Below are 23,863 nucleotides of genomic sequence, written 5' to 3' on the forward strand. Positions count from 1 at the left end.
GTTGCTCAGCCTCTCTGTCTGACTTTACTTACTGAGCAGAGCACTTCTGATTCATTCATGAGATTAAGCCTGTACAACGGTCCAGGGTAACACCTGAGCAACCCAAGGCGGACAACACCCAGGCTGTTTCAGGAAACCTTTGAGGGCCGTTGTGAATCCTAGCTGGTTATTAGTAGCTTAAGCAGGAGGTAAAGCTGTGCCACCCCTTAAAAAGATGTCTTTCAACTACCCAGCTCCTTTTGTGGCACAAAATCAGAAGCAAGAACTTTGTATGAGAAGCAGTTTGCTTCATGGCTTCCTCCGCTTCTGCTGACAGCTGCCCCGCACAGCTGGAGGAGTCCCTGCCCAGCTCGCCTTCCTGCTCGTCAGGCCATGAAGTCACAGTCCCCCGTGTGACATCACGGCACCATCCCGATCCCGCCCGGCACCTCTGCTGGCGCCCAGCCGGGACCAGGACCAGGACTGGAGCTGGGAGAGCCCCGAATGAAGAAGCAGAAAAGCAGCCAGCAAAGGGGAGCAGTAAGAAGGGAGACCAAACGACAGCAGAAAAGGAAAGTGAAGCTGAGTTCTGCTTTTTGTTTAACAGACTATGGAGTCTCTCTTTAAAGGTGACTCATCCCGGGCAATACCAGGCATGGTTTCTTCTGTTAACACACCCTTGGCAATAGCAGTTCAGTTAGTCACTGACTGGGTATCAAGACGTCACCAGCTGGGATAAAGCGTCTCTTTAGTTCGGTACAGCGATCATTAGCATTTATTTACTTTGGAGAAGAGCAGGGGTTTGGGGGGGGGGGTAATAAGCGGTCTCTCCTTCGCGCAGCCCTTACCGCCTTCACAGCTTTGCCACCGACTCCGGCTGCGCCCAGGGGCCCGCGGGCCCGGCGGTGACGGGCACCCGGAGGGCTCCGCGCCCCGGCGGGGAGGCCGGGAGCCGCCTGCCGCGAGGTCCGTCGAGGTGTGAGGGGCGTCGAGGCGAGGTGCGCTCAGGCGCGCGACCGTTGACAGCCGTTGAGGCGCGCGCGACCGCTGAGGGCCGTTGAGGCGCCGGCCGCCGAGTCGCGCGGAGCGGCGGGGGCCGCACAGCGGTGTCCGAGGAGCAGGTTAGCCGCTGTCACACGCACAGTGGGGTCGCCGAGAGCACAATGTGCGTTAGTCAGTGGCTCACCTGCTCCTGGAGGGGAACGGCGGCGGCCGGTTTCGCGGGGGGCGCTCGGTGCCGGCGGGGTGCCCCGACGGGTTCCCCCCTCCCCGGGCGGGCTCCCTCTCGCCGGGCGGGCTTGGCAGCGCTCCCCCGCGCTGGGGGCTGTCCTGTCCTGTCCCGTCCCGTCCCGTCCCGTCCCGTCCCGTCCCGGCGCTCACCTGCGCTCCGCCGCCGCGCAGCTCCGCGCTCCCCCCCCTGCCGCCGCCGCCGCCAACTTCTCGTTCTGCCGCGGCCCGGCCCACGCCGCGCGCCGCGACCCCCCGCCCCGCCCACCGCGGGCCGCCCGCCAATGGCCGCGCCGCCCGCCCGCCCGCCGGCCCCGCCCCCGCGCCGCGCCGCCCAATGGCCGCGCCGGCCCCGCCCCGCCTCCTCCCCTCCCTTCCTCCGCCGGCCCCGCCCCGCGGCGGCGGTAGCGGCGGCGGCGGGGCGGGCGGTGGCGCGGCCGGCGCCACCCGCCCCTTCCCCCCCGCCGCCCGCGGCCGCGGCGGGTGCGGCGCGTTCGCTTCTGCACGTCCGTGCTGCGGGGAGGAACCATTTGTACCTGTTGAACCGCCGCCCGCCCCCCCCCATCCCGCCCCTTTCCCCGCTCAGCCTCCCCCGCGGGACCCCCCCCCCTCCGCTCCCCTCCCCGCTTGGCCTCGCGCGGCCGGCCGTTGGCCGCCCCTCCCCCGCGGGACCCCCCCGCGCGGGCGGTGGTACGGTCCGCCGGGGCCGTGCCATCAGGGCAGTGTCGGGGCGCACGTAGGCGGCGCGCGGGGGGGGGGGGGGTCGTTGGCGGCGCGTGGGCCTCGCGGCGGCCGTTGCTCACCCGCCGCTTTTTATTTGTAATTTATTATTATTTTTTAATTTAGTTTTCCTCATCCGGCTCGCGATGCCCCCCACTCCGCGGGGGGCAAAGTAGTTTGCCCCCAGAGCCGTGGCACGGGCCTTTCCCGAATTACCCCTCCCCAAAAAACGGCAAATCCTGCCCAAATCCTCCTCTGTGGGGACCACGCGCCTCTTTGCACCTGGGCATCCCCTGCCCGAGCGCGTCCCACCCTCAAAAACTGCGCTGCTCTCTGGAAAACGCGGCGTTGCCTTCGCCCGCTATCTTCCCACCCATGACGCCGGCCCGTGTCTCGCTCCACTCGGTGCTTTTTGGGGGGAAAAGGGACGTGTTTCTCCCCTGCGATTGCCGGGGCACACGTAACTTTCTGCGTGGGAGCGGGAGCGAGGCCTGGCTCCTTTCCCCCCCCAGTGTTCAGGACAAGCAGAAAATAGCGGCTGCTGGAATAACACACGAGGTGGGGAAGAGTTTTACGTGCGTGCGATCACCCGCACGAACGGGAACATTTGGGCTGAGAGCAGCTACACACGCTTAGAAGGGGGAAAAAAAAAAAAAAAAAACAGCCGTGATCCGAGTTGCCTTAAAGAGGTATTTAGAAGGGAGCCGTGTCCTCAGCCAGGGGCACGTACTCCTCTCGCGTTCGGCTCAGCTTTCCCTCGGGCCCCGCGTCCCCGGGGCGAAAGCTGGCCTCGTGTGCAGTTTTCGTGGTGATAATCGCAGCTCTGATTGAGGTGGCCGTGCCCAGCGCCTGCTGGGGCTGGAATAGGGGATGTGGCCGGGATGCGTGCCAATAAGCGGCACGGGCGCGATGGGTTAGTTAGCCACCTGGGCAGAGCTCCCTGGTGGGAAAACCACGGGAAGAAAGCCAGTGCGTATAAACTGGGAAGAACTGAGGCTGTCTCTGCACCTCCTTTGACCTGAAAAAAGTGTTTTTTTGTGTTTTCTTTCTCTGTTTCTTCACTGCTCAGCAGGTAGCGCCAGCCCTGTGAACGAGGAAAGGCACCGCGGCCTCGAGCGGCCGCTGGGCCAAGCTGCTGCCGCCCCCAGGCCTGGGGCGCCCGGGGACAGCCGAGGTTCCCGGCCTCCCCCCCGCCGCCCCGCGGTGGTACGGCCCGCCGCCCCCCTCCTCCCAGTGGTTCCGCCCGGCGGCGCTCCCTCCCCCGCCGCCGCAGCCCGATGGTTCGCGCCGCCGCCTGCTTCCCCCCCCCCCCGCCGCGCGCACGCGGTGGTGCGGCCCCGCGGGCACATCCCCGCCCGCGGCGCGACCCGGAAGCGCTGCGGGTCGCTTCCGGGTGAGGGGGGCTTCCGGCCGGCTGGCCCGTTATCCCGGGGGGGTCCGGCGGGGCCCGGCTATGTGAGCGCCGGGGCCTGCGGCTTTCTCTTCGCGTGAGTGTCGCGGGGCCGGGAGTCGGGGCCGGGGCGGCATGCGGCGGCGGCGGTGGCGGCTTTACCGAGTCGGGGCCTGTGGCGGCGGCGGCAGTGTCGGGGCCGGACCGGACTCGTGCGGAGCCCACCGGAGGGGGCTTCCCGCTGCGTTGTGCATATCTGGTCTTTATAGCTCTCTTTATTTATTTATTTATTTTTATTTATATATGTGTATACGCGTGTGCGTACGTATATATATATCTATATAGAGAAAGATATGAGTGAATATATATATACATATATATATATATATGTATATTTTTTTCCCCCCCGAAGTAGGTGGCGGCGGGTGCCTGGCGGCCGTGGCGGAGGGAGAGGAGGCAAGGTACAAGGCCAGGTGCCCCCCGGCCCGGCCCGGCGCGGTTCAGGGAGGCGCAGCAGCGAGCTGACTTCGCTGCCCTAAACATCGCTTAGTAGGTGCACAGAAATGCTTTGGGGCCTGTTCGTTTGGTTTTTCTCCCCACCCCCCCTTCCTCTTTTTTGTAGCGCGCCTGCGAGTGCGCTTTAAGAAGTTTAAACTACTTATCGTCTCGCGGTGAAGTCAGCGGATCCCTTGGCTTCCATGTAGAAATGAGGTTTTCGTGCAAGCTTTTGTTATGCATCTTAGCTTATTCCCGGAATCACTTATTATTATTATTTATTATTGTCGCTTATTGCCTATTGTAAAAGTGTTTGTAGACTGGAAAACGTACTCTTAAGACTTTTCTATTAGGGCATCTGTGCTTAGTGATGCGTTTCTCCGAAGAACAGAAGTGTGTCCGATGCCCAGTGTCCGTGAGGTGGAGGGTTTGTTTGTAGTTACTAGTTCTGCTGATGTTTGTTACATGGGCTTGCTGATGGCACGTCGCAGAGGTGTTCAGCCTGTTGTTTTCTGTCTTGTAGCACGGTAGGTTTTGATGCCTTTTGTTATGGTTGTGCACGCACAAAAAAATTCACAAAAACATGTGCAAAAGATGTGGGGGTTTTTTTTTGTTTGTTTGCTTTTAATCCTGACAATAAGCAAATGGGACAAGGGTGAGTTAAAGATGGGCATGGTGTGAAAAACTGATGCGAAAGGGACCTCCCCGGTGAGGGGTGCTGGTACCAAGAAAAGAAGGATGTTTAGAAAGGAAAGGATGGAGAGCATTGGAGGATGTTGGATTAGCAACGGGGAAACTGGGGAAATGGACCCGGCGGGTTCAAAGTAGGGGCAGGGAGAAGGGGACTGCGCGGAGCTTGGCCGCTTCTTCTAACGCAGACGCCCACAGTGCCCCCTTCCTTCTCTGGGCGAGGCGACAGGCTTCGGAAATGTCTTTGCAGAGTCTGTGCGTTGCTTTGTTTGTGTCACCAAGTCCCCAAAGAGTGAACCACTGCGGGCGGTGTGCGGCGTAAACACCCCGGGAAGTCTCGGTGGTCAGTTTGGGCACCTGGAATTAGGGGCAGCTGGACTTAGGGTAGCGACAAGAATAGGGGGAAAATACGCGGTTCCTCGCCTGCTCTGAGATTAATTTTCTGTGCCTTATCTATTGGTTTCTTAGGTGCTTAAAATATTTAAATAACTGCATGGGCAGTCCTGATAGTGGCATTTAAGAGTTAATCATTTTGTAACTTAAACAGGGGAAAGTCAAATCTAAATTTAGATTTAGAGGGCTTTTTTAAAGCTCCCTGTGCCTTTTAGATTGGCACTGTGCAGCTCTGGACTGGAGAAGTATTAGTGTCTTTGGTTAATCTGAATACACTGCCTGCGTAGTTTCTCTTAGTTTACATTCAAAATGTGGTGTTGGCAGATATTAGTTGTATCATATCCAGATTTTTTTTTCAGCTATGTACAGTAATGATTTTTACAATTCACGTACGCTTTTTTCTTTCAGCGTAGCATCTAAAGCTGGAACCAAAGCAGAATGGTTTCTGATACGTGGCATTGGTTTTCCAGAGGGAACAGTATAATTTCGTTGATTTGAAAAAAAAACAAATAAAATGGATATACCCTTGAGGGCTAAAAGCTCGCATGTCGAATATTTAGTAGACTGAAATTTAGTTATAAGTGCTCTTTGGAACGTGACTGCTCAATAATTGCCAATGAAATTAGATTAGTATTCAAAACGTTACGGTGAGAAAATCCAGCTGACTTGTGTTTTCTTTGTCTGTGCGTAATCCTGAATGTTACCCGAGTAGATGAAGATGAATGCCTGGTCTAGTGGATCTTCTGCTTCCAAAAGCTAGTGGCTAATGTAAGAAGTTGGCGGCGGAGGAGTCGGGCCGTGCTAGAAACGAAGAGCACGCGGCTGGAGGAGTCGCTTGCTGTTGTAGGCCCCCCCTTTAGCCCCTCGTCAGGTTGAGAGGGGGCTCGGTTGGTGTTTTGCAGATTTTCGGTCTGTGTGACTTTGGCTGGAAGCCTGCTTCAGAGCTTGGTTGCTTTGATGCTTAGAAACTTTCCCTCAGTTTCTAGCTAAAACGTACTCATGGCAAATTAAAATACTGATTTGTAGCAATGTTAAGGATCTCGGTTCAAAAACCCAAACGTTTACTGAAGTGCTTGTTTGATAAACGCTTGTTCTGGAGGAAACATTTAATTTTCTGTGTTCTGGAAACAAACAAACAAAGCCCTGTTGCTAGTACAGGCTGAAGAATGTATTTGCTATTTGATTGCACAATGCAAATGATTAAAAACGTGGCTCAGTGTAAAAACTTAGCCTGCCTTAATAATAAAGGCTGTTTCTCCTGCGGTGGAGCCCCTGCCGTGGTAGGTGCACAGTGCTCGGCAGGTTAAGGGAACCTAGGGTTTGGGGGAAAAGCACTGATGCGCATCAAGGGACAGGGTACCTGCCACGCATTTATTACTCTTATATAAATGTTTTACTAAAAGGTTGCGAGTTTTTTTTATATAAGAAATTGAAAAATTGGGATTTTTTAGGGAGCAGTATGGTGTCTTTCCTTTAGCAGCACCCTGTCCCTCGTGTGCAAGCTGTAATTTAAATACTGAATTTGATTCTTTTACTTTTGGGGCAGTAAAGGCAGAGTGGGGAGGGCCTTATAAAAGGATGTTGCAAATAACCTGAGCGTTACTTATTTAGGCCTTAAGCTGCCCAGGAAGGAGGAAATAAGGAGAGTGAGGCGTAACGGGCGAGGGCAGCCAGAAGAGGAGGCCCTGATGGTGTTCGGTGGTGGGAGGCAGGCAGCGTGCTGGCGGAGCTGCAGCGACAATGCCGAATAGCTTCCTGCCGTCCCGCGTGCCCGCTCTTCTCGGGTTCCCGCTTTGTCTGGTGCGACTGCCTGCTCTTGTGTCGAGGGACAGAACTATATATAAAGTCGTTGGAGCTACTAGTGAGTGCCAGTTCATGCGTCTGTTGCAGCGTGCAGGCTGCGAACATGCGAGTGATACAGCTGTCCAGGGGTTTAAATAGGCTTTGGTGAAAGCAGTGACCGAATCCAAAGGCAAGAGAGCTTCAGCCAATCCCTTGCTTCTGGTGTTCATGTGCCTCAGGCTGGGGACGCGTCCTAAATTACTCCCCTTAAATATAAATTTCGCAATGAGTTATAGAAGAGAGGGGATCGGAGGACGCGAGGGCTTTGTGCGGAGTGGTGCGCACAGTGGGATTTTCCCTGTGAGCGAGCTGGCGAGCAGTGGGGGTTTGGGTACAGTGGTGAGGGCAGGTGCAGTGCTCCTCTGCTTGGCACCCCAAAAGCCAAAGCAGCTGTAGTTGCTTCAGTTGAATGGCCTTCGGGGTAACTGTTGGCTTTTCAGCGCTTCTGGCTTTTATGTTAGAGGTGTGTAGTTAAGGCTTGTCTCAGAGGAATGAATACAGCCTCCTCTCTGGCCAAACTTCTTGTTTGTTTACATGATAATAATAAAACCCCCTCTTCTCTCTTTTGTGCCTGCTGGTTCCAGCTCAGGGGAGTAGGAAAAATTTTGATGTGATAAATGCTGTAATGAAAGCACCATTTTTTTTGTACAAGTGGGTGAACTCTCTGAAGTACATCATAAATGTCTGTGTTTCAAAGTCATAGTGGTAATTTGTTTGAAATGTCTCCCAGGAGAAGAAGAACTCTTGGACGTGCTGCTTATTGTTCTTAATATGATAACTTGTTCTCTTTTTTTTATATGTATAGTCAGCTTTGATTTCCTTCTTCATTTCTTAAGAGCAGCTGCCCAGCTATGAAAAGCTTGTTCATAGAGTTAGACTCGTATTTGTGCTGTTTGAAGCTTAAAACCTTAAATTCAGTTTTTCAGGGTTGGTTTCTCCTTGACTGTTCCAAGCTCTTTGTGAAGCAGACTTTTCTGGACTTGGGGACTTGATTGCTTGCTGTGATACCGGACTGTCTTAACTCTGAGTTTTGCCTGTGAGCAAAGTACAAGTTTGCTTTTGCAGCCTAAGTATGTCAGATTAGATTGTGAAGTCAGAAGTGCTGATTTTTGTGTCTCTGTGCTTAAAGGATGTCTTCTAGTGAAGTAGCAGGGAGAAGAAAATGGGCTTACGTGGTGCAAGCAGTTGTTTTATTCCACGACGACGAAGTGAATAAATGCATGCAATTTGGTGTTGTAGTTACGTTACTTCTTTAGGAGCTTTTACGAAAGTCTATGTTGAGCAGAACTTGGGCATGTGGGAATCGTCTTTTTAAAATTTCATGAAAGTGATTTTGTTCACTCTCCTTGTAGTGCTTGCTTCCTCTCTTTAATGAGAATTGGGGCGTGGGGGGACAAAGATCATCATGTTGGCCAAAATGAAGTCTTGTCCGTGGTTCCATACCCGTGGTGGTGACAGTCAAAGAGGAAACTGCTATATTCTCGCAACCTTAAAATGGAGAGCAAATATAAACAAAGGTTTTGAGCACAATCTAAATACAAGTTGGTGTTACAGAAGCTTTTGTGAAGTGCAGCAGAAATAGGCCTACTGGTGTCATGCTGTCGAACTGGTGCGATCAATCTCTGCCCTGACTTTTCTGAGCTGTAACTCTGCAATTAATTTTCTGCTACTGTAACTAGTTTAGCATTTGAGAGCATATTATATAATTTAGTTTCAGTTTGAATAATTCATACACACACACAGTGCTGAAACTTGAAAAATTCCTAATGGAAACGAGTGTTTCTTCCTATCCTTCCAGTTATGTCACGGAATGACTGGCTTTTGATGAATCTGAGTGTTTCTAGCCAACACAAATTGTCTTTAAATGCTCCTGTTAACAGCCACAAAGATAGCTAAAGGCTTAACCCTCCGTTTGGGCAAGATTCTCAATGAAGTTGGGAGAAACCTTCATGAAGAACCTGGCAGTGTTGAAGCTTCCCCCCCCCACACACACACACCCTTTTCCTTTTCTGCTTCCCCCCGCCCGAGCATTAGAGTCCATTTACAGTTTAGTCTGGTTTAGTGAATTTTTAAGTGCATTTTTAAGGCTCTTAAGCATAGAGCTGTGCTATGTGGCCTAGAAAGGGAGCGAACAAGTAAAGATATGCATCAAGAGCACTTGAATAAAACATAATGTTTTGTTCCAAAAGTTATTTTAATACGCAGCTATGTAATGTGGAGCAAGGAGGGTGGGAGAACAGGCAGCTGACTGAAAACTTATTGCCACATTTGTAGAAGGATCCCATTTCTTTTTCTTATTAAGACATGACATCTAGCTCTGTAAGCGTCAATTAAATTAACCCATGACTTGCATATAGAAGCTTACAATGATCCTTGTTCCTTAATGCTTTGTAACACCGTATATTAAAAGCTACGGTTTGATTGTCGTTATGCATTTCAATCATGAGACCTCTCAGTATCTGTTGGTTTTATTGCCAACCTGTGCTAATGCACAGCGATTCATTTGATGGCATTAATATGCACCACATCGAGTCTCCTCCTTCCTGTGGAGTAATGGTTGTGAGATCTGAGTCTCCTGGATTTCATGAGAGGTGTGAAAAGGCCTGTGTGTGGGTGTTCTTTTAAAAAACAAAAAAAACAAAAAAAAACCTCATCGTCATCCCTGTTTCTTTTGATTTGAGCAAGGCAGTATTTTGATGATTTGAAATGTGTATCGTCGTCTGGTGCGTACAGCATGTAAACTCTGATTCTGAAGCGCAGAGTATACAAGAGCTTGGCCTCCGTCAAAAGGCACAGTGACTTCTGGTCCCTTCCAGCTGTGCTCTCTATAGGTACTGTGCAGGATGGTTTCGGTGCCTGCAGGTTTTTTGTTCTGCCTTCCAGTGGCAAGGCAGGAATTCCTTTCAGATACGGAGATTTGGTTACACCTTTTTCTGTTACCTAGGAGTCCAAGATAAAGCTGAATCTTGCACATAAATTGAGTTTAGCAAGTGGCTGGTTTCACCTAGCTCGGTAGTGATCTGAAACCTCACTGAACAAGATATGTGCTCATCTGTAGGTCACCTCTGACTCGCACTGGAGAACAAATCAATGATTTCCTTCCTCCTGTTCCTGGTAGTAACTGCTTTTCAGCAGCACGAAGCCAGAGTCCACCATAAATCTAACTTAAGTTTTGCAGTCAGAATGAGTGTTTCAAGGCGGGGGGGGAAAAGAGCAATGCTTAAAGGTGATTGCTCAATACTTATGTGGTTAAATCCTGGTTAAGTTCTGCTTTGGTTTTCCATGGCGCTGTTGCTAGTGCTGTTTTTCAGCCAGAAGGCTATTGCTGATGAGGAAGAATCAGAAAGACCCACTGTAATTGCCAACCGGGAATAAGTTTTACAGTCTGGACCCCTCATCTTTGTCAGATAAAGAAGTGACTTGCGTGGGGGCCTTGGCAGTGGAGCGATGTCGGATCTGCCAGTCGTGTCCTCGGATGCATTGGTCACTCTCCGCTGGGCTTATATCTGCTGTGCTTATGGAGGTTGTGCATTGTCTCACTGAAGTCTGCTTTCTCACAGGGAGCTGATTCCCGATGTCCTGCCATGGAGGATGATAGCCAGGATGAGCTGATAAACAAGAACGCTGCGCTAGGCAAGGGCAAGAGACAGAGCCTGGCGCTCCTCAGTGAAGCAGGTAAACGCATCTTCTCTGTGCAGGCGCATTGCTCGCGCTAGGTTTGAAAGCCTATCTTTTAACCTCCAAAAAGAAGTAAAGAAGTACTTGTGGCCATTTATTTCTTTTTTTTTTCCTGAGAAATTTTTGTTTCATCCTCTAAATTCTGTGTCTTGAACTGCTGACGTACTTCATGGAGTTGCTCAGAACTTGCAGCTTTGATACTACTGAAAAGTAATATTTTTCACCTAGGAAATCTGGCTTTTCACTTTGTGTAATGGAGTTCTGTGTCCTTCACTGTTCTACCTGTCTGTTTGGTGTCCACATATCAAGTAGGTACTTTCTCCTTTCTTGCTTTTTCTTTTTAAAGAAAGCAATGGTGGAAATAGCTGTGATTCAGAAGATGATACTGGAAGTGAGGAGGAAGAAGATGACACTGAGGAGGAGGGAGGGGAGGAGGACAAGGAAGAAAGTGAAGATGAAGAATTAGAAGGTAGGTCTGTTAATGTATTTTTACAGAAAGAATGGGATTAAAGCTTTCCTTCCAAAAAGTGACCATGAATTGTAAATCCACAGATGTTCTTAAGAATGGTCACTTTCTGGTCACTTTTCTGATGCTGCTGTTTCAGGCTTGTGTCCACATCCTGCAGCAATTAACAAACAAGCAAATCCTAGTTTTTTAAAGCATTTGTGTATTTGAAGGCTGCCCACCAATCAAAGGGTTGTACAGATAGTAAAAGCAAACTTTTCCTACTCAGGTAGGAGCAGTGGCTCCTACTGTTTGTTTGTTCCCCCCCCCCCCCACCTCATGTAAAGCATGTATTTTTTGTGAATTTTGTTTTGTTTTTAGTTTGATTTGGCATGGAGCTCTAAAGTGAAAGGTGTGATGGGGAGTTTCGGAAATAAATTGCTATTGCTCTTAATAAACCTTGCGAAGAAGGGCGGAAAAAAGACTTGACTTCTTTTTCCTTTAAGAAAGGAGTGTGGATATTGCTCAAATTTATTAATTACAATGCAACTGTAGTCTTTAGGTGCTCAGACTTCAGCAACTGCTGCATTCAGTTGTTATTTGGATAGGCACAAACGGAGCTTTTCATTACCACATCCTGGAGCTTGCTGTGAAGGCAAGAGCACAATTTTCCAACTTCCTGGATAGATTGATTTGAGCGCAGACTAAAAAGTTGACACCAAGTGCCAAAAGCTATCAATTAATCTCTTCAAAAAATCTCTCCTATGTCCAAGCAGGAGAATTCAATAGACCGTACAAGGACCCTGTTTTCACTGTCTAAAAAATGAAAATGTTTTGAGGTTAAGAAGCAGAAAAAAATTGCAACTTAGTTCGCAGGTTTTAGGGGAAGGCTAAGATATGTCTCAGTAATTTGTGCTAAAAAATACGAACCCCTTTCAGTAAAGGATGTCAAGACTTTAAAGAGAATTTCACTCAAAACCAAGCTTCTTTAAGCAGTCTCCAGTTGCGCACCCAAACCTCTTGATTTGGACCCCAAAATCATGTTTTATTTGTGAGGTCTTAAATCTGTTCTTCTGTAGGTAAGTGTATTGATGCTTCCTGTCCCATAGAGTGTCTATTTAAAAAAAAAAAAAAAAAAAGCTGGGTTCATGATGACTTTGTTCTCGCCCTCAGTGTTCGGTGGTAGCCGGACATACCTACTGTCTTGTCACTGTGACTGTCTGCTGTTTTTCAGCGGTCTGTCCTTTTAATCTCTTGCAAGACTAGTCACGTTATCAGGCTTTATCTTTGGCCAGAATAATCCAGTGCTTTTTACTGATGGGATTAAAAAAAAAGAAAGGCAAAAACTGTTGCCTCAAAGCGGAGAAGCTGTGCTCTGGCCTTGCAGCCCCACAAAATGAGCTTCTTTGGAACTCTTTGTAAGCTAGTGTCATCATCCCAGTTCCCCTCCCCACCGCTCTCCCTTGCTGAAGCTCTGCAGCACATCAAAGTTGTTTCTTACCTCTCATTTTTAAGATTGTGAAGATGAGGAAGAGGAGGAAGAGGAGGAGGAAACTGAAACTGCTGTGGGGGGAATGACAGGTTCTCTGAAATTAGAGCCGCACATAAATGGAGCGAACATTTCTTCTGATGAGGATGGTGAAAACTGCCCAATTTGCCTCAACACGTTTAGGGATCAGGCTGTTGGAACTCCTGAGAACTGTTCCCATTACTTCTGCTTGGACTGCATAGTGGAGTGGTCTAAGGTAAGTTGTTTGCTTCTCGCTTTCCTGTGGCCTTCTGATGGGCTCTGCTCTCTCCCCTCTGATCGCTCTATTCTGCTGTAATAAGAGCAGGTCACTGTAGTATTTATATCTGCTTTATTTTAAGCTTTTTTTTTTCCCCCACAGACTTGAGTTACTGCTTTATTTGGCAGGATTCGTGTTTGTGGAGTGTTGATCTATTTTCCTTGTACCAATCCTGTTCTGTTCCTCTGTTCTCTGAAAGTTATGATAGCCTGGAGTGGTAATAGTATTATCATTTATTTTCCCAACTTTTGCTGAGCTTTTACTAAGCGAGAAGCAGGGTTTGGACCTATAGGCAGTAGGTGAAAATACATGTCATTATTCCATTAGCAGGTGCATTTCTAGGCGTGTAAAATTCTTGTTTTCAAGTGAGGGCAACAGTAATATTGGTTTTCTGTGTATATACTCTTACCTCTTATTGACTTCTGTGCTGTGGATGCAAGATCAGTGCCTGTTGCTACAGTGAATGTTTAAACACAGGAAGGATGTTTAAAAAAAAATGCTGACTAAATCAGCTGATTGACTGAAAAACATCAGTTTCAGAGCAAAGTTACTTGCCATCTAACTAGGTAGTTCAGATAATCATAACCCAGAATGAGAATTACGAGAAAACTTACTGTGCCTGCACCAGCACCCATGGTAATCTTTAAATAAATAAATTGGGCTTTTTGAAGAGATTTGTAAGTTGTTTCAAATTGCTCATTGTTCCAAAAGAAGTGCACTGCCCTAAAACGTGAGCAGTGTTTCAAGGAAATGCTTGGGAAAACTTTGATGTTACTTCGGCAACTGAGTAATAGTTAAATAATCTTAGATGTCTAATAAATGCTTTTTTAAAAATGCATATTTTCTCTGATACAATAGACTGTTTGTAAACCAGATAAGTCAGATTTAAGTACTTGAAATGTCAAGACCAATAGCTGTTAAAATGCTTACTATGTTAGTAATTGAAAAATTCCTTTTTAAAAACCAAACTGAGAACTGTGCTTATTAACTGTATGAGAAAGATAAAAATATTTTTCTTTCTAGAATGCCAACTCCTGTCCAGTGGATCGAATCCTCTTTAAGTACATTAGTATTCGGGCACATTTTGGTGGTAAAATCTTAAAAAAGGTAAGCTTTCTACTGTAGTAAACAAAAAGTCAAACCTCCACAAAATAGTTGTCCAAAGGCTTATGTTTCTAGCATGTTTATCTGACATGTGATATCTGTATGAATTATTTTTTTCCTATTTTGAGACTGCCTTTTACAGATCTGTTACAAATTTTCTTCCTCCTTAACCATGTTTGCTGCAGTATTGTGTATGAATTAAAGTGTGATTTAGGCTCCGATAGGAAGAAAAATGTCTATTTTTCTCTATAGAGAAAAAATAGGTCTAAAACTGCCTGTTTTGCATAATGGACATTTGACTCTAAGCTCTTCTATGAAGCCTGCTCATAAGGAGAAAATGCCCAGCATGCTGCAAATCCTGTTGTAATACAAATAGGAAGAACATAGATCAAACGTACTTGATCTGTTCCTTATGTGTTGTCATCAGCTATGTTGTGTGGTAGTTAGGTTTGTAAGAGGAAAGACACAAAGCAGTAGCCCCATTCTTAGAGGCACAAATTCAGTGTGCTGGTGGTCTCTTGCAAAAGAATATTGAGGAGCTGTCATTGCCCTTTTTTTATTGATGTCAGGAACATATTTGTCTTTTGGGGGTCATTCTGGGACTCTAGGAGTTTGCTGACTTTTCATAAACTTATTAAATGTTTGCATTGTAACAGAAGTGGAATTAACACTTTAATCTCAAAATAATTTAGAAAAAATGCAGTCGATTATTCCTTTGAATAGGGGAATGAATAACTGCAGCATCAAACCCATATCAGAAAAGTGAGAAATGTTCAAGTTTGCTTTCTCCCCCCTGCTTTTTTTTTCTTTTTGGGGGTGTGTGTGGGAATTATGATTTCATCTGTTCTTAAAATGCAGTTTTCTAAAGTTCTCAGTGTCCAACTTAAACAAGGAAGATGGTGTTTTTCAAGTATTTGATTGTATCCTAGGTGTGTTGCATGAAGTAAGGTTCTGGTATGCGGCAGCTGTTATGGTTGGTTTACTGCAGTTGCTGTTAATGCAACAGTAGATTTTAGAGGTGACAGGTTCCGTGTAAAATGTGGCATGCTCTCTTCTTTAGATTCCTGTTGAGAACGCAAAAACTCAGGGTAATGATGGAGAGGATGATCCAACCTTCTGCGAGGTGTGTGGCAGAAGTGACCGTGAGGATCGCCTGCTGCTGTGTGACGGTTGTGACGCAGGGTAAGAAAAATTGAAATGTATGTAGCACTGGTGTGATTGCAGATGGTACTGCAGGGCTGGCCGGCGTATGGTCCACAGGCTATATCCGGTCTGTAGGCTGCTCCTTGCTGCTCTCTTCGGGCTCATCATGCAGCCAGACATGCATCCGTGTGCTTATAGTGCTGACGTTCCCAGTGTGACGGATCCTTTTCTGGTCACGTAGCAGTATATGTGTAGAGTCCTGCAAACATTAATGCTGCAGGTGCAGTTGCCCATTTGGGTGGTCTACAGTTAAGTGACTTGGTGTGATAGCAGGCCTCCATCGAGTGACTGAGATGTCTGTGCTCGCCCTTGCAATGGGCGAATGTCTGGGTGCTCGAGGGGGCTGTAAGCATAAATCTTTGTCCCCTTGAGAGGGCATGTGCCTTGTCCCCAGTTGACTGGCGTTAGTGCTGTGAGAGAGGAGTGCTGAAGACTTGCAGCTTCATGAAATCTGGAGGTTTTCTATAGCTACAGCTATTAAATGATTCTCTTGTATACTTCTGTCTCTACCTAACGCTTTTTTTCTTGATTGATTAAAGTAACTTGAAGTGTTTCAGTAGAGGCACCAAGACACTTGAACATGACTTTGGGTCTATGGTCTTCTGCTAGAATTTAAAGCTATTATACTGTCTTAATCAGTCTTGCAAGGCTGTCAGTTTGACAACGTCAAAACTCACCCACTGAACGAAACAAGATACTTGCTTGCAATGAGTATGCAAAATAATCTTTAACAAATGACTTGCAGCAAGCTTAATTGACATCTAATAAGTCTAGTTTTTTCTTTGTGTTCTGTAGTCTCTGTATAAATTGATTTGCCTTCCAGAGAAGAGACAAAATCAAGAACACTAAATCCTGTTAAGTATGTCATCCGCACACTGAGCAAGTGGTCTAAAATACTTGAACTAACGCAGTTTCGTAAGGCTTATCTGACCTCAGATCTTTCAGTTCTTTCTGAACTTTCGTAAGTCTTATCTGAACTCAAGGTATTGCTTCAGATTTTCCTTTGTGGTCTCTCAATACTGATTTTTTTTTTTTCTTCAAGCCTGGTATAGGTCTTTTTTTTTTTTTTAATCTTATTTTCCTAAAATTAGTTCTTTATAAAAAAAAAAAAACTTCTAGAGTTAGCAGCTTTGGAAACACCTTTTGAAGAAAAAGCTTATACTGTCTACTAGTTCTCTGTGGCTGAGAAAAACGTAAAATAGCTTGCTTCAAGTCTTAGTTTCATTTCTGTGTTCTCAGTCTGACCTGATGCTGGAGTAAAAACTTCATCATTTACTTTTTGCCGAAAATTTTATAGCCAGTGGAGTCATCCTGTCTGTTTCCATCAATATGGAGGGCAGCACTGGCTTCAGAAAGGCTGTCAAGTCCAAATTTACTGGCATTTTTAAGAACTGGTAGTGTCTTAACCTAATTTGGCTTTTCACAATACTTAATCTGTGTAGTACCATGCTATGACTTATGAATTAAATAATCTTACGGTTTAAGTAATCAAATTCTCTTCCAGTAAAGACCCGTTCAGGTAAGTCTTGTTGGAATGTGACAGTCTAACTTTCTGAGCTGTGGGGATTTGTAGCATGACAACAAGTGTGATGGTTAGTATGAATGCAGAAGTGTGCATGTCTAGACCCTAGTGCAAGGGTTAATTATATTAATTGTATGTGTGTCTTCATTCAAGTGACCTCGTAGCAAGAAGAGGAAAGGAACTCACTGACCTAAAGATAAGGTGTCAAGAAGTTGAAGAACAGGGCTAGATCCATAGCCAAATACTCATGGCTAAAATTCCTGAATTTCATAAGTTTCTTGTTTTCCTTATGGTTTGTGAGGACTGAGACAAAATAATTGGGCAAAAGATCCCAAACAGTATCCATTCCTAAATGGTATAAAATGCAAGTTCAAAATCAGTTCATCATTGCTGGTCACACACAACCCAGGAGATTTGATGAGGACTCGATGGGAAGCGTCTCTTGTCCTTTGTGTTGTGTGCACATGATCCTGGCCAGGCTCCTTGGGCACTCAAAGTCTTGGCGCTTGTGAGCAGTTGGTGCAAGAGCGCAAGTGAATGAATCCGAGAGAATGTGTGTGCGTAAAAATCAAATTTAATTTTTTTAAAAAAAAAAACAGATATCATCTTCCCTATCTATAAGGTTTGGCGTTGAGTTTAATTACCATGATTAGGTTTTTCCCTCTCCAGGAGATGAGAAGATCTAAATAGCTGTTGCAATAGGTTCTCCTGCTGTCCGTGGGTTTAGGGCTGAAAGTCTTTCCATGTCATTTGGGTCATAATGTGACCTCAGAAAATCTCAGAGATAATCTAAAATATATATAACGAAGCTCTTGCTACAAGCACTTTTTTATGACTTTAGCCTGAACTTAACAACATTACTTGTCAGAATACTACTTTGGGGAAGTTATTTAATTCCTGGCAGCTAGCAATTGGAAAAGGAGCTCTTTTTTCACCAGACAAGGAAAATGCTCTGTTACTCTATTTCTTTTAAGTAATGTTTTATTGCAAACAGTTTTTCAATCTTATCTTCTTGCCTCTGCAAAAAGAGAGAGTGAAAAAATCTCTTCTGTTAAGATGTAATCTCTTATGCAAGAGGAACACAGTAATCCATTTTGTATTGACAATTAATATATTTTAGAATAAAAGTGATATTTAGTTGTAAGTTGTAAACTGAGTCTAGTAGGAACAGGTTTTGAAAGACGAATCTGAAGCCAGAGTGGTGGGTGGAAGGAAGATTAGCTGTGGTGGTCTCCCTGCGGTGTTTTGTGTTGCTGGGAGATGGGGTTGGAGTATCAGGTGGATGCTCCTTCCCTTTCCTTGCTCTAGGCACTGCAGTATGTTACCAGACAGCGAATTTTGTTGTGGAAAGGAGAAAGAGCTTCACCCTTCTCGCTTGACTTGCTTCTGTGTCGAATGCTGCACTGTGTCAGAAATAACGCGAGGGTTTCCCTTTCTAGAAAAAGAACAACAAAGTTGGTTGTAGAAATGCTGCTAATCTGAAGCTCTTGCTTGAAGGCCATGGTCCCCCAGTGTTCCTTGGCTGGGCGCGTTGGCCTTAGCCCTCAGTTTTCATGGGAAGCACCGCGCTTACTTGAGGAATCTGTTTTAATTCTTTTTAGCGCTGTAGCTTGAGTATGAGTTGCTTCAAAAAAGTTCTGTGCTACTGATGCATGTAGCTTTGGATGTGTTTTAGCTGCTGCAAATGGAACAAATTATGGAACTGAAGTTGGGTAGCGTTAAAGAGCTTCTCTGGATAGCTTCTCTAAGTGGTTGGTGAGGCTGTTCAACCTAGCTGTTCAGTCTGTGAAGTAGAGAAGAACGCTTTGCAATGTTTAACTAAGGCAGCATCATGCTTTCTTCTTTCCCTTTGAAACCTGATCAGGATGAGCGCAGTCCTCTGTAGGGTGTGTTTAAGGATTGTGTGGTTAGTCTCCAGTGCCGCAAGCAGCGTGACTGAACTAAGCTCTGGATCCTAGCTTGTGCAGTTATGCAGAAATCCCTATCGCCAGTTGCTTTCTTCATAACACCTGGTACATATGGGATATGATGCATGTATTCAGTGTATCAAGGCATTGCAGTTGACCTGTGTCTGGCATGCAAAATAAAGTGGTCATAAGTACCAGTTACGTTAATACTGCGTCTGTTCCAGGGAAGTGATGTTGTTCTCAGATTGTCTGTCTCCCAGTGCTTTGACATTCTCTCTCTTTTCTCATTGCTGCCATCAGTTTTGGCTCTGTCAGTACACTTGTTGCAGCTTGGGTTCAAATACCAAGTATACAGGAAACAATGAGGGCAAACACCCTCACTTTTCTGAGCTTTTTTGAGCCTAAAATGATCAAAATGCCATCTAGATTAGAAGAGACTGGTATAACCATCAGGTAGGGTTGCTTCTTTGGGGATTGATAGAAGCAGATGCATAGACCATGGTTTCAAGCTTAAGTAAATGTCTTTGCATGTGGGGTGATCACATTATATAGTGTGTGGATAGAGCACACCATTTTTTTTTTAATTTAAATTTTTTGTATTTATTTTTTTCCTCTCTAGGTATCACATGGAATGCCTTAATCCACCTCTGAGTGAGGTCCCTGTAGACGAATGGTTCTGTCCAGCCTGTGCCCCCATGGGTATCAGTGCTGCTGCAGGTAAGGGTTTGGTGTTGTCCAGTCAAAGTAGATATTTTTCTCCTGATTTAGATCACATGAAGCAGCTGGTTGATCTATTTTAAAACAGTTGTTTTGATAGACACCATCTCCTCAACTTACTGGCTGAGAAGGGGATCTTGTTTACTAAAATTTTGATCCACAATTACAAAATGTGGAGTTTCTTCGTGTAAGCATTCTTTAACCTTCCTGAGGCTAGCCCAAAAGCATAATGAAACAGCATTGTATTATGTTAGAAGGAACCTATTAGTATCCTGACCTTGGATTGCCAGGGTAGCAGCAACTTTTGATACTTAGAAAATCTTCTTTCTGGGTAACAGTCTAAAGCAGTGGTGCCGGCATCTCTTTTCATTCTCTCTTAAGAGAGAATTTCTGCATTTGGAGGTGATTGGCTTAAGAAAGGGAATCTTCTTGTCTGGATTCTTTCACGTGTAGAAAGGCGGATGACCCAGGCATCTTTTCTTTCAAGATACAGATCATGTGAGCGAAGAAGAGGTTGCTGCCCTTATGGCTGATGTTATTCCTACCACTAGTAGACTACGCCCTCACGTCCGAACCCGAGCTATAGCCAGGACTCGGCAAAGCGAACGAGTTAGGGCAACGGTGAACAGGAACCGGATAACAACTGCGCAACAAATTCAGGTATTTGAAAGTATTTGTTTAACGAGCCTTTGAAAGAGCCTTGTGGAAGAGCCGAAACAAGTCCCCAGTTTAAATAGCTAAGCAGTCTGAGTGTTGACTGTCCAAGGTAAAATGGTTAGTAGTTTATTGAGGCATAGCACAAGTGGCTGTGCAGCAGGTGACCAAGACTCTCTAATTTGACAATTGCAGTACCTTCCCCTCTTAATCTGCATTTTTACTGCCTCAGTCATGAGCAAAACTTTATTCCTATTTCCAGAGGATGTTAATTTGCTGTTTGTGCACTACTGCTAGATTTTAGCATGCTTTTTTAAGAAGACAAAGCCTGTTTATTTGATATCTGTGTACTTGCTTGTCTGTCCTCCTGCCCCCTTTCCAACAACAGTTTAACCTGTTGGCTAGCTTCAGCCAAATTGGAGAGAGAAAAATAATATTTTTAAGGCTTCTGTATTTGTGCAAATCTGCATCTGATATGGGAGAGACACAAATTCACATGCCCTCACTGATGTTGCAATGTGGATTCAATCACATTAATAGGTACCAGAGAAAGCTACACAAGGAAGTACCCCCAAATACCCAGCCTCCAAGAAATTCTTTTACTCGTGGAACCGTTTATTGAAAAAGTAGGAACAACTCGGATGGCATTGGCTGGGGTAATTGGGATCCTTTAGGTAACAGTCGGTGCGCTGCAAAACAGAAGCTTTCAAACTTGGGAGTCTCCTGTCTAGTCTGCCCTTTGGCTTTAGCCACAGTACTCTACCCTTCATTTGCGTTAATATTAAAAGCCTTAATTCTCACAGGAATTGACTGTGACTTACTGTAAAAGCAGAACCTGTAAATAACCTCTCTAGGACTAGTAATACGTTAACAGCTTCTTCATGTTGCTGTTGAATTTACTAGGAACGCTCAAAATACTGAAAGCTCTGAAAGCATGCTTGACATAAGGGAAAACTGAGGACGGTCAAGGATGGGCACAAGTTGCCTGTAGAGATTTTGGAATCTCTGTCCTTGGTGATTTTCAAGACCTGCCAGGAGAAAGTCTTTAGCGACTTTGAATTCAGTGTTGATCCAGCTTTGACTAAGGAGTTGGACCTCCTGAGCTGCAGTCCTCAGGGACACCCTGAGGTCCTGTCCAAACTCCATGATTCTATGGAAATAAGCTTTTTTTCATCTGACAATAACATATGCAACTTGGCTTGATTATATAAAAGTGGGTTTTTTTGTTTTTTTTTCCAAAAGTAGGAAACTGTAGAAAAGACAGAGAAGGGAAGAGTGGATAAAACTAAATGTTTCTTCAGGTCATTCAGTTGGCTGTGGATTTCCAGTTGGGTGTGGTGCAAAGGCTGTAGTAGGGTGGGCAAGACTGGGAGAAAATTGAGTTTGAGGTGAGAGGTCAGTTGGATTAAACTTTCCCTTAATTTCCGGTTGTAAAGGTTGGGTGAGAAAGAAACACAAAATGCATTTAAGATCTGTTAAGTGCCTCAACTTCATGCCCAACTTTTTTTATATTCTGCAACTTTGGGAAGAAAAATTAAAAGTAAATAAAGACAGGCATATGGGAAGCAAAATAAAATGCTGAAATCTGGCAGGGGGGTGGGGGGGAGGAGGAAGGACCTATTCTGTTATTATCTTACCTTCCTGCCATCTGGAAAGAATAGTAGACTGTTCATTAGCTCTCCAGATTCTACCTGTTGAATTTCTCATCAAAACCATTATAACAGGAGGAGGGAAATTTGTAGCAAATCTAGAATGATCTTAACTGAAGCAGTAAATACAGTCTGAAATTTGTTCCATGAATGAAGATGTGGCTTGCCTGAAGTTTTTAGCGTGACCTTTTTGAATAATTTTAGGACTTCCCCAGAGTGTGTTAGTAGTCCTTAAATTCATTACCTCCTCCATGGCGGAGGTCATCTTATTTGGATATGATCCCCTATCTCCAAACCTAGAGCTCTTTACCTCAAGTTTTAAAAGAATTAATAAAATAGGAAAACTCAATGGTTTGATGCGTTCTTGTTAAGCAATTGCATCTAAGTTGTCAGGGCTGTATGCTTAAGAAAATCGCAGTGGCAGAGCGTTCTTTGAGGTGAAAGGCTTGCGAGGTAACTGCTAGTGCTTTTCTTTCTCTCCCTGCCTGTTCTAGAAATACAGTGTGTAGCCGTCTCCCTGCAGATGAGAGAGGTGGTGCCCGGGGACTTTACCGTTGCATAGTAGTGCGAGCCTGGGTGCCAAGTACTTCCCATTCAAGAAGCCATTCCCAGCTCCACTTCTCAATCTGCAGAGATTATTACAAACTATACCTAGAAAGGTACTATTACTTATTCACTTTGTCTTTAAATAAAGGCACATTTTATTCTAGTTCATGCTTTGAGTTGACTGAAGCTTAATTCTGCTGGTTAAAAAGGAGAGCTTAAGCTGTTGTCCTCAAAGCATACAGAGATGCTGACTTCAGATTCTTGGAAAGCTCTAGTATTCAGAAGGTGGAGGGTTTGTTTTGTAATTCATGTGTTATTCTGTACATGCCTAAAATAGCAGTGGTTACCTAGACGTACTATTTTAGGCCTTTCTAGGAAAATAAGTATTTTTGACTAGACTAATGTTCAGGGCTTTCCTTGTTTCATCCTGTCCTCCTCCAAATCAAAGAAGCTTACATAGAATCCGTTGGCACCTGCAATACTTTAAAACAGTGTCCTGATAAAAACAGCTTAGTAAAAATAGTTTGGAGCTAAGAGCGAAGCCTAGTGAAATTGCTGCCATGTTAAGATGAGTTGAAACATTTCTGCTGACATGTTCCATTTTCATCCATTTTGCAGTTTGATGCTTGTTTGCCACCATGAGATGCTTTAAAGCAGGTTTCCCCCAGTTTTTGTGTCATTATTTATAATCTGATGCATGTGCTTCTGTAGAAAGGAAGCACAGTGAATGGTCTGTATCATCAGAAGCATCTTGGCATCTACTCCACTCATAGGAAACTTATCAACACCAGATGCATGGTAGTTGCTTGAATAAAAGGGGTAGAAGAAACACTTTATGAATGTGTTTGATATAAGCATGTCACTTAACCTAGCTGTTTAGAGAGGACTACTCTTACCCCTTTCCAAGGAAAGGAAATTGTGCTATGTCGGCTCAGCCAAGGAGGCTTTGAGTTCACCTCCTGAGCCTGGTGCTTCAGGGCTCCGTACGCTTCAAATGCGTTTAACTGTGTTAAATGTGGCTGATCCCATGTCAACCCCCAGAGGAAAGAAGAGTTTGAACCTTGTAGGAGCAGCCCCTGATTACCGCAGTTAAGTGACCCACTGAAGTGGGGGCTCACGGCTACCATGGCAGTGAGATCCATGAGGCGCATGTCTGAAGCACCACTGCTAGTGGTACAGCCTCTGGGCAATTCCACAGCTCATTAGGGTAAACGCAACCTAAAGAATGAGGTGCTTAAGGTGGGGGACCCATATCCTTTTGGCTTTTTTGTCTTTGCCTCTATTGGCCTTGCTGCTTGAGGAGCCAGAGGTTATTTGGGTGGGTTTGGGAAGACTCTGCTGTGTGAATGTGTGGGATTGCTCTCATTAAAAAGAATCTGAGTTAGACTAGCCCTGATCCGTAGTGCTGAGTGAGCCTGAAAAGCAAGGTCAGATTCTGCTTAATGTGACAGTCAGTAGGTGAGAAAAGTGACCTAACTGCTTAACTGGCACCTTGGTTTGTGTTGAAAGATGTCATAGGCACTTTTTATTTGAATCCAAAATCCATTTTTCATCAAATGCTTTTATAATTATCTTGAAGCTGATCTTTACCGGTAACATGTAACTTCTGTTCCCACATGCAGCACGTGCCGAGGTACCTCATGTCCTCTCTTCTGGATGAAACAATTGAGGCAGTCGTAGCAGGCCTAAACACAGCCATCTACCAGCGACCTCTTACACCGCGAGCTCCAAGGCGGAAAAGAAAAACGGGTAAGGGCATCAGAAGCCTTCTGTAGATCCCATCTGCGAAAATAAAAGCTTTGGAAAGGAAAGCTCAAGTCCTACTAAATAGTCTAAGCAGCTGTAGCCTGCCACACCTCTGCAGCTACACAGATATGCCACGTGTATTTTCTTCTCTTTCCAAGAAATATGCGTG

General features: G+C 45.6%; 1 protein-coding gene across 4 annotated transcripts in view; it reads left to right on the top strand.

Annotated features, from left to right (window-relative positions):
- Window positions 1–3,338: 3,338 nt before the first annotated feature.
- PHRF1 (PHD and ring finger domains 1) overlaps window positions 3,339–23,863 on the top strand; it is a 32,990-nt gene continuing 12,465 nt past the window's right edge. For 2 of the 4 annotated variants that reach the window (XM_067295968.1, XM_067295970.1), the window contains exons 1-9: window positions 3,339–3,413; window positions 10,297–10,411; window positions 10,761–10,883; window positions 12,375–12,604; window positions 13,670–13,753; window positions 14,811–14,932; window positions 19,002–19,099; window positions 19,587–19,759; window positions 23,571–23,697. In XM_067295968.1, the coding sequence (XP_067152069.1) occupies window positions 10,321–10,411; window positions 10,761–10,883; window positions 12,375–12,604; window positions 13,670–13,753; window positions 14,811–14,932; window positions 19,002–19,099; window positions 19,587–19,759; window positions 23,571–23,697 (1,048 nt within the window). In that variant the 5' untranslated portion in view covers window positions 3,339–3,413; window positions 10,297–10,320. Of the gene's footprint in view, window positions 3,414–10,296; window positions 10,412–10,760; window positions 10,884–12,374; window positions 12,605–13,669; window positions 13,754–14,810; window positions 14,933–19,001; window positions 19,100–19,586; window positions 19,760–21,908; window positions 22,062–23,570; window positions 23,698–23,863 lie in introns of those variants that run through there. The other 2 variants (XM_067295969.1, XM_067295971.1) reach the window with 2 other exon arrangements.

This window comes from Apteryx mantelli, chromosome 4 (assembly GCF_036417845.1).
Source record: "Apteryx mantelli isolate bAptMan1 chromosome 4, bAptMan1.hap1, whole genome shotgun sequence".
Taxonomy (NCBI): domain Eukaryota; kingdom Metazoa; phylum Chordata; class Aves; order Apterygiformes; family Apterygidae; genus Apteryx; species Apteryx mantelli.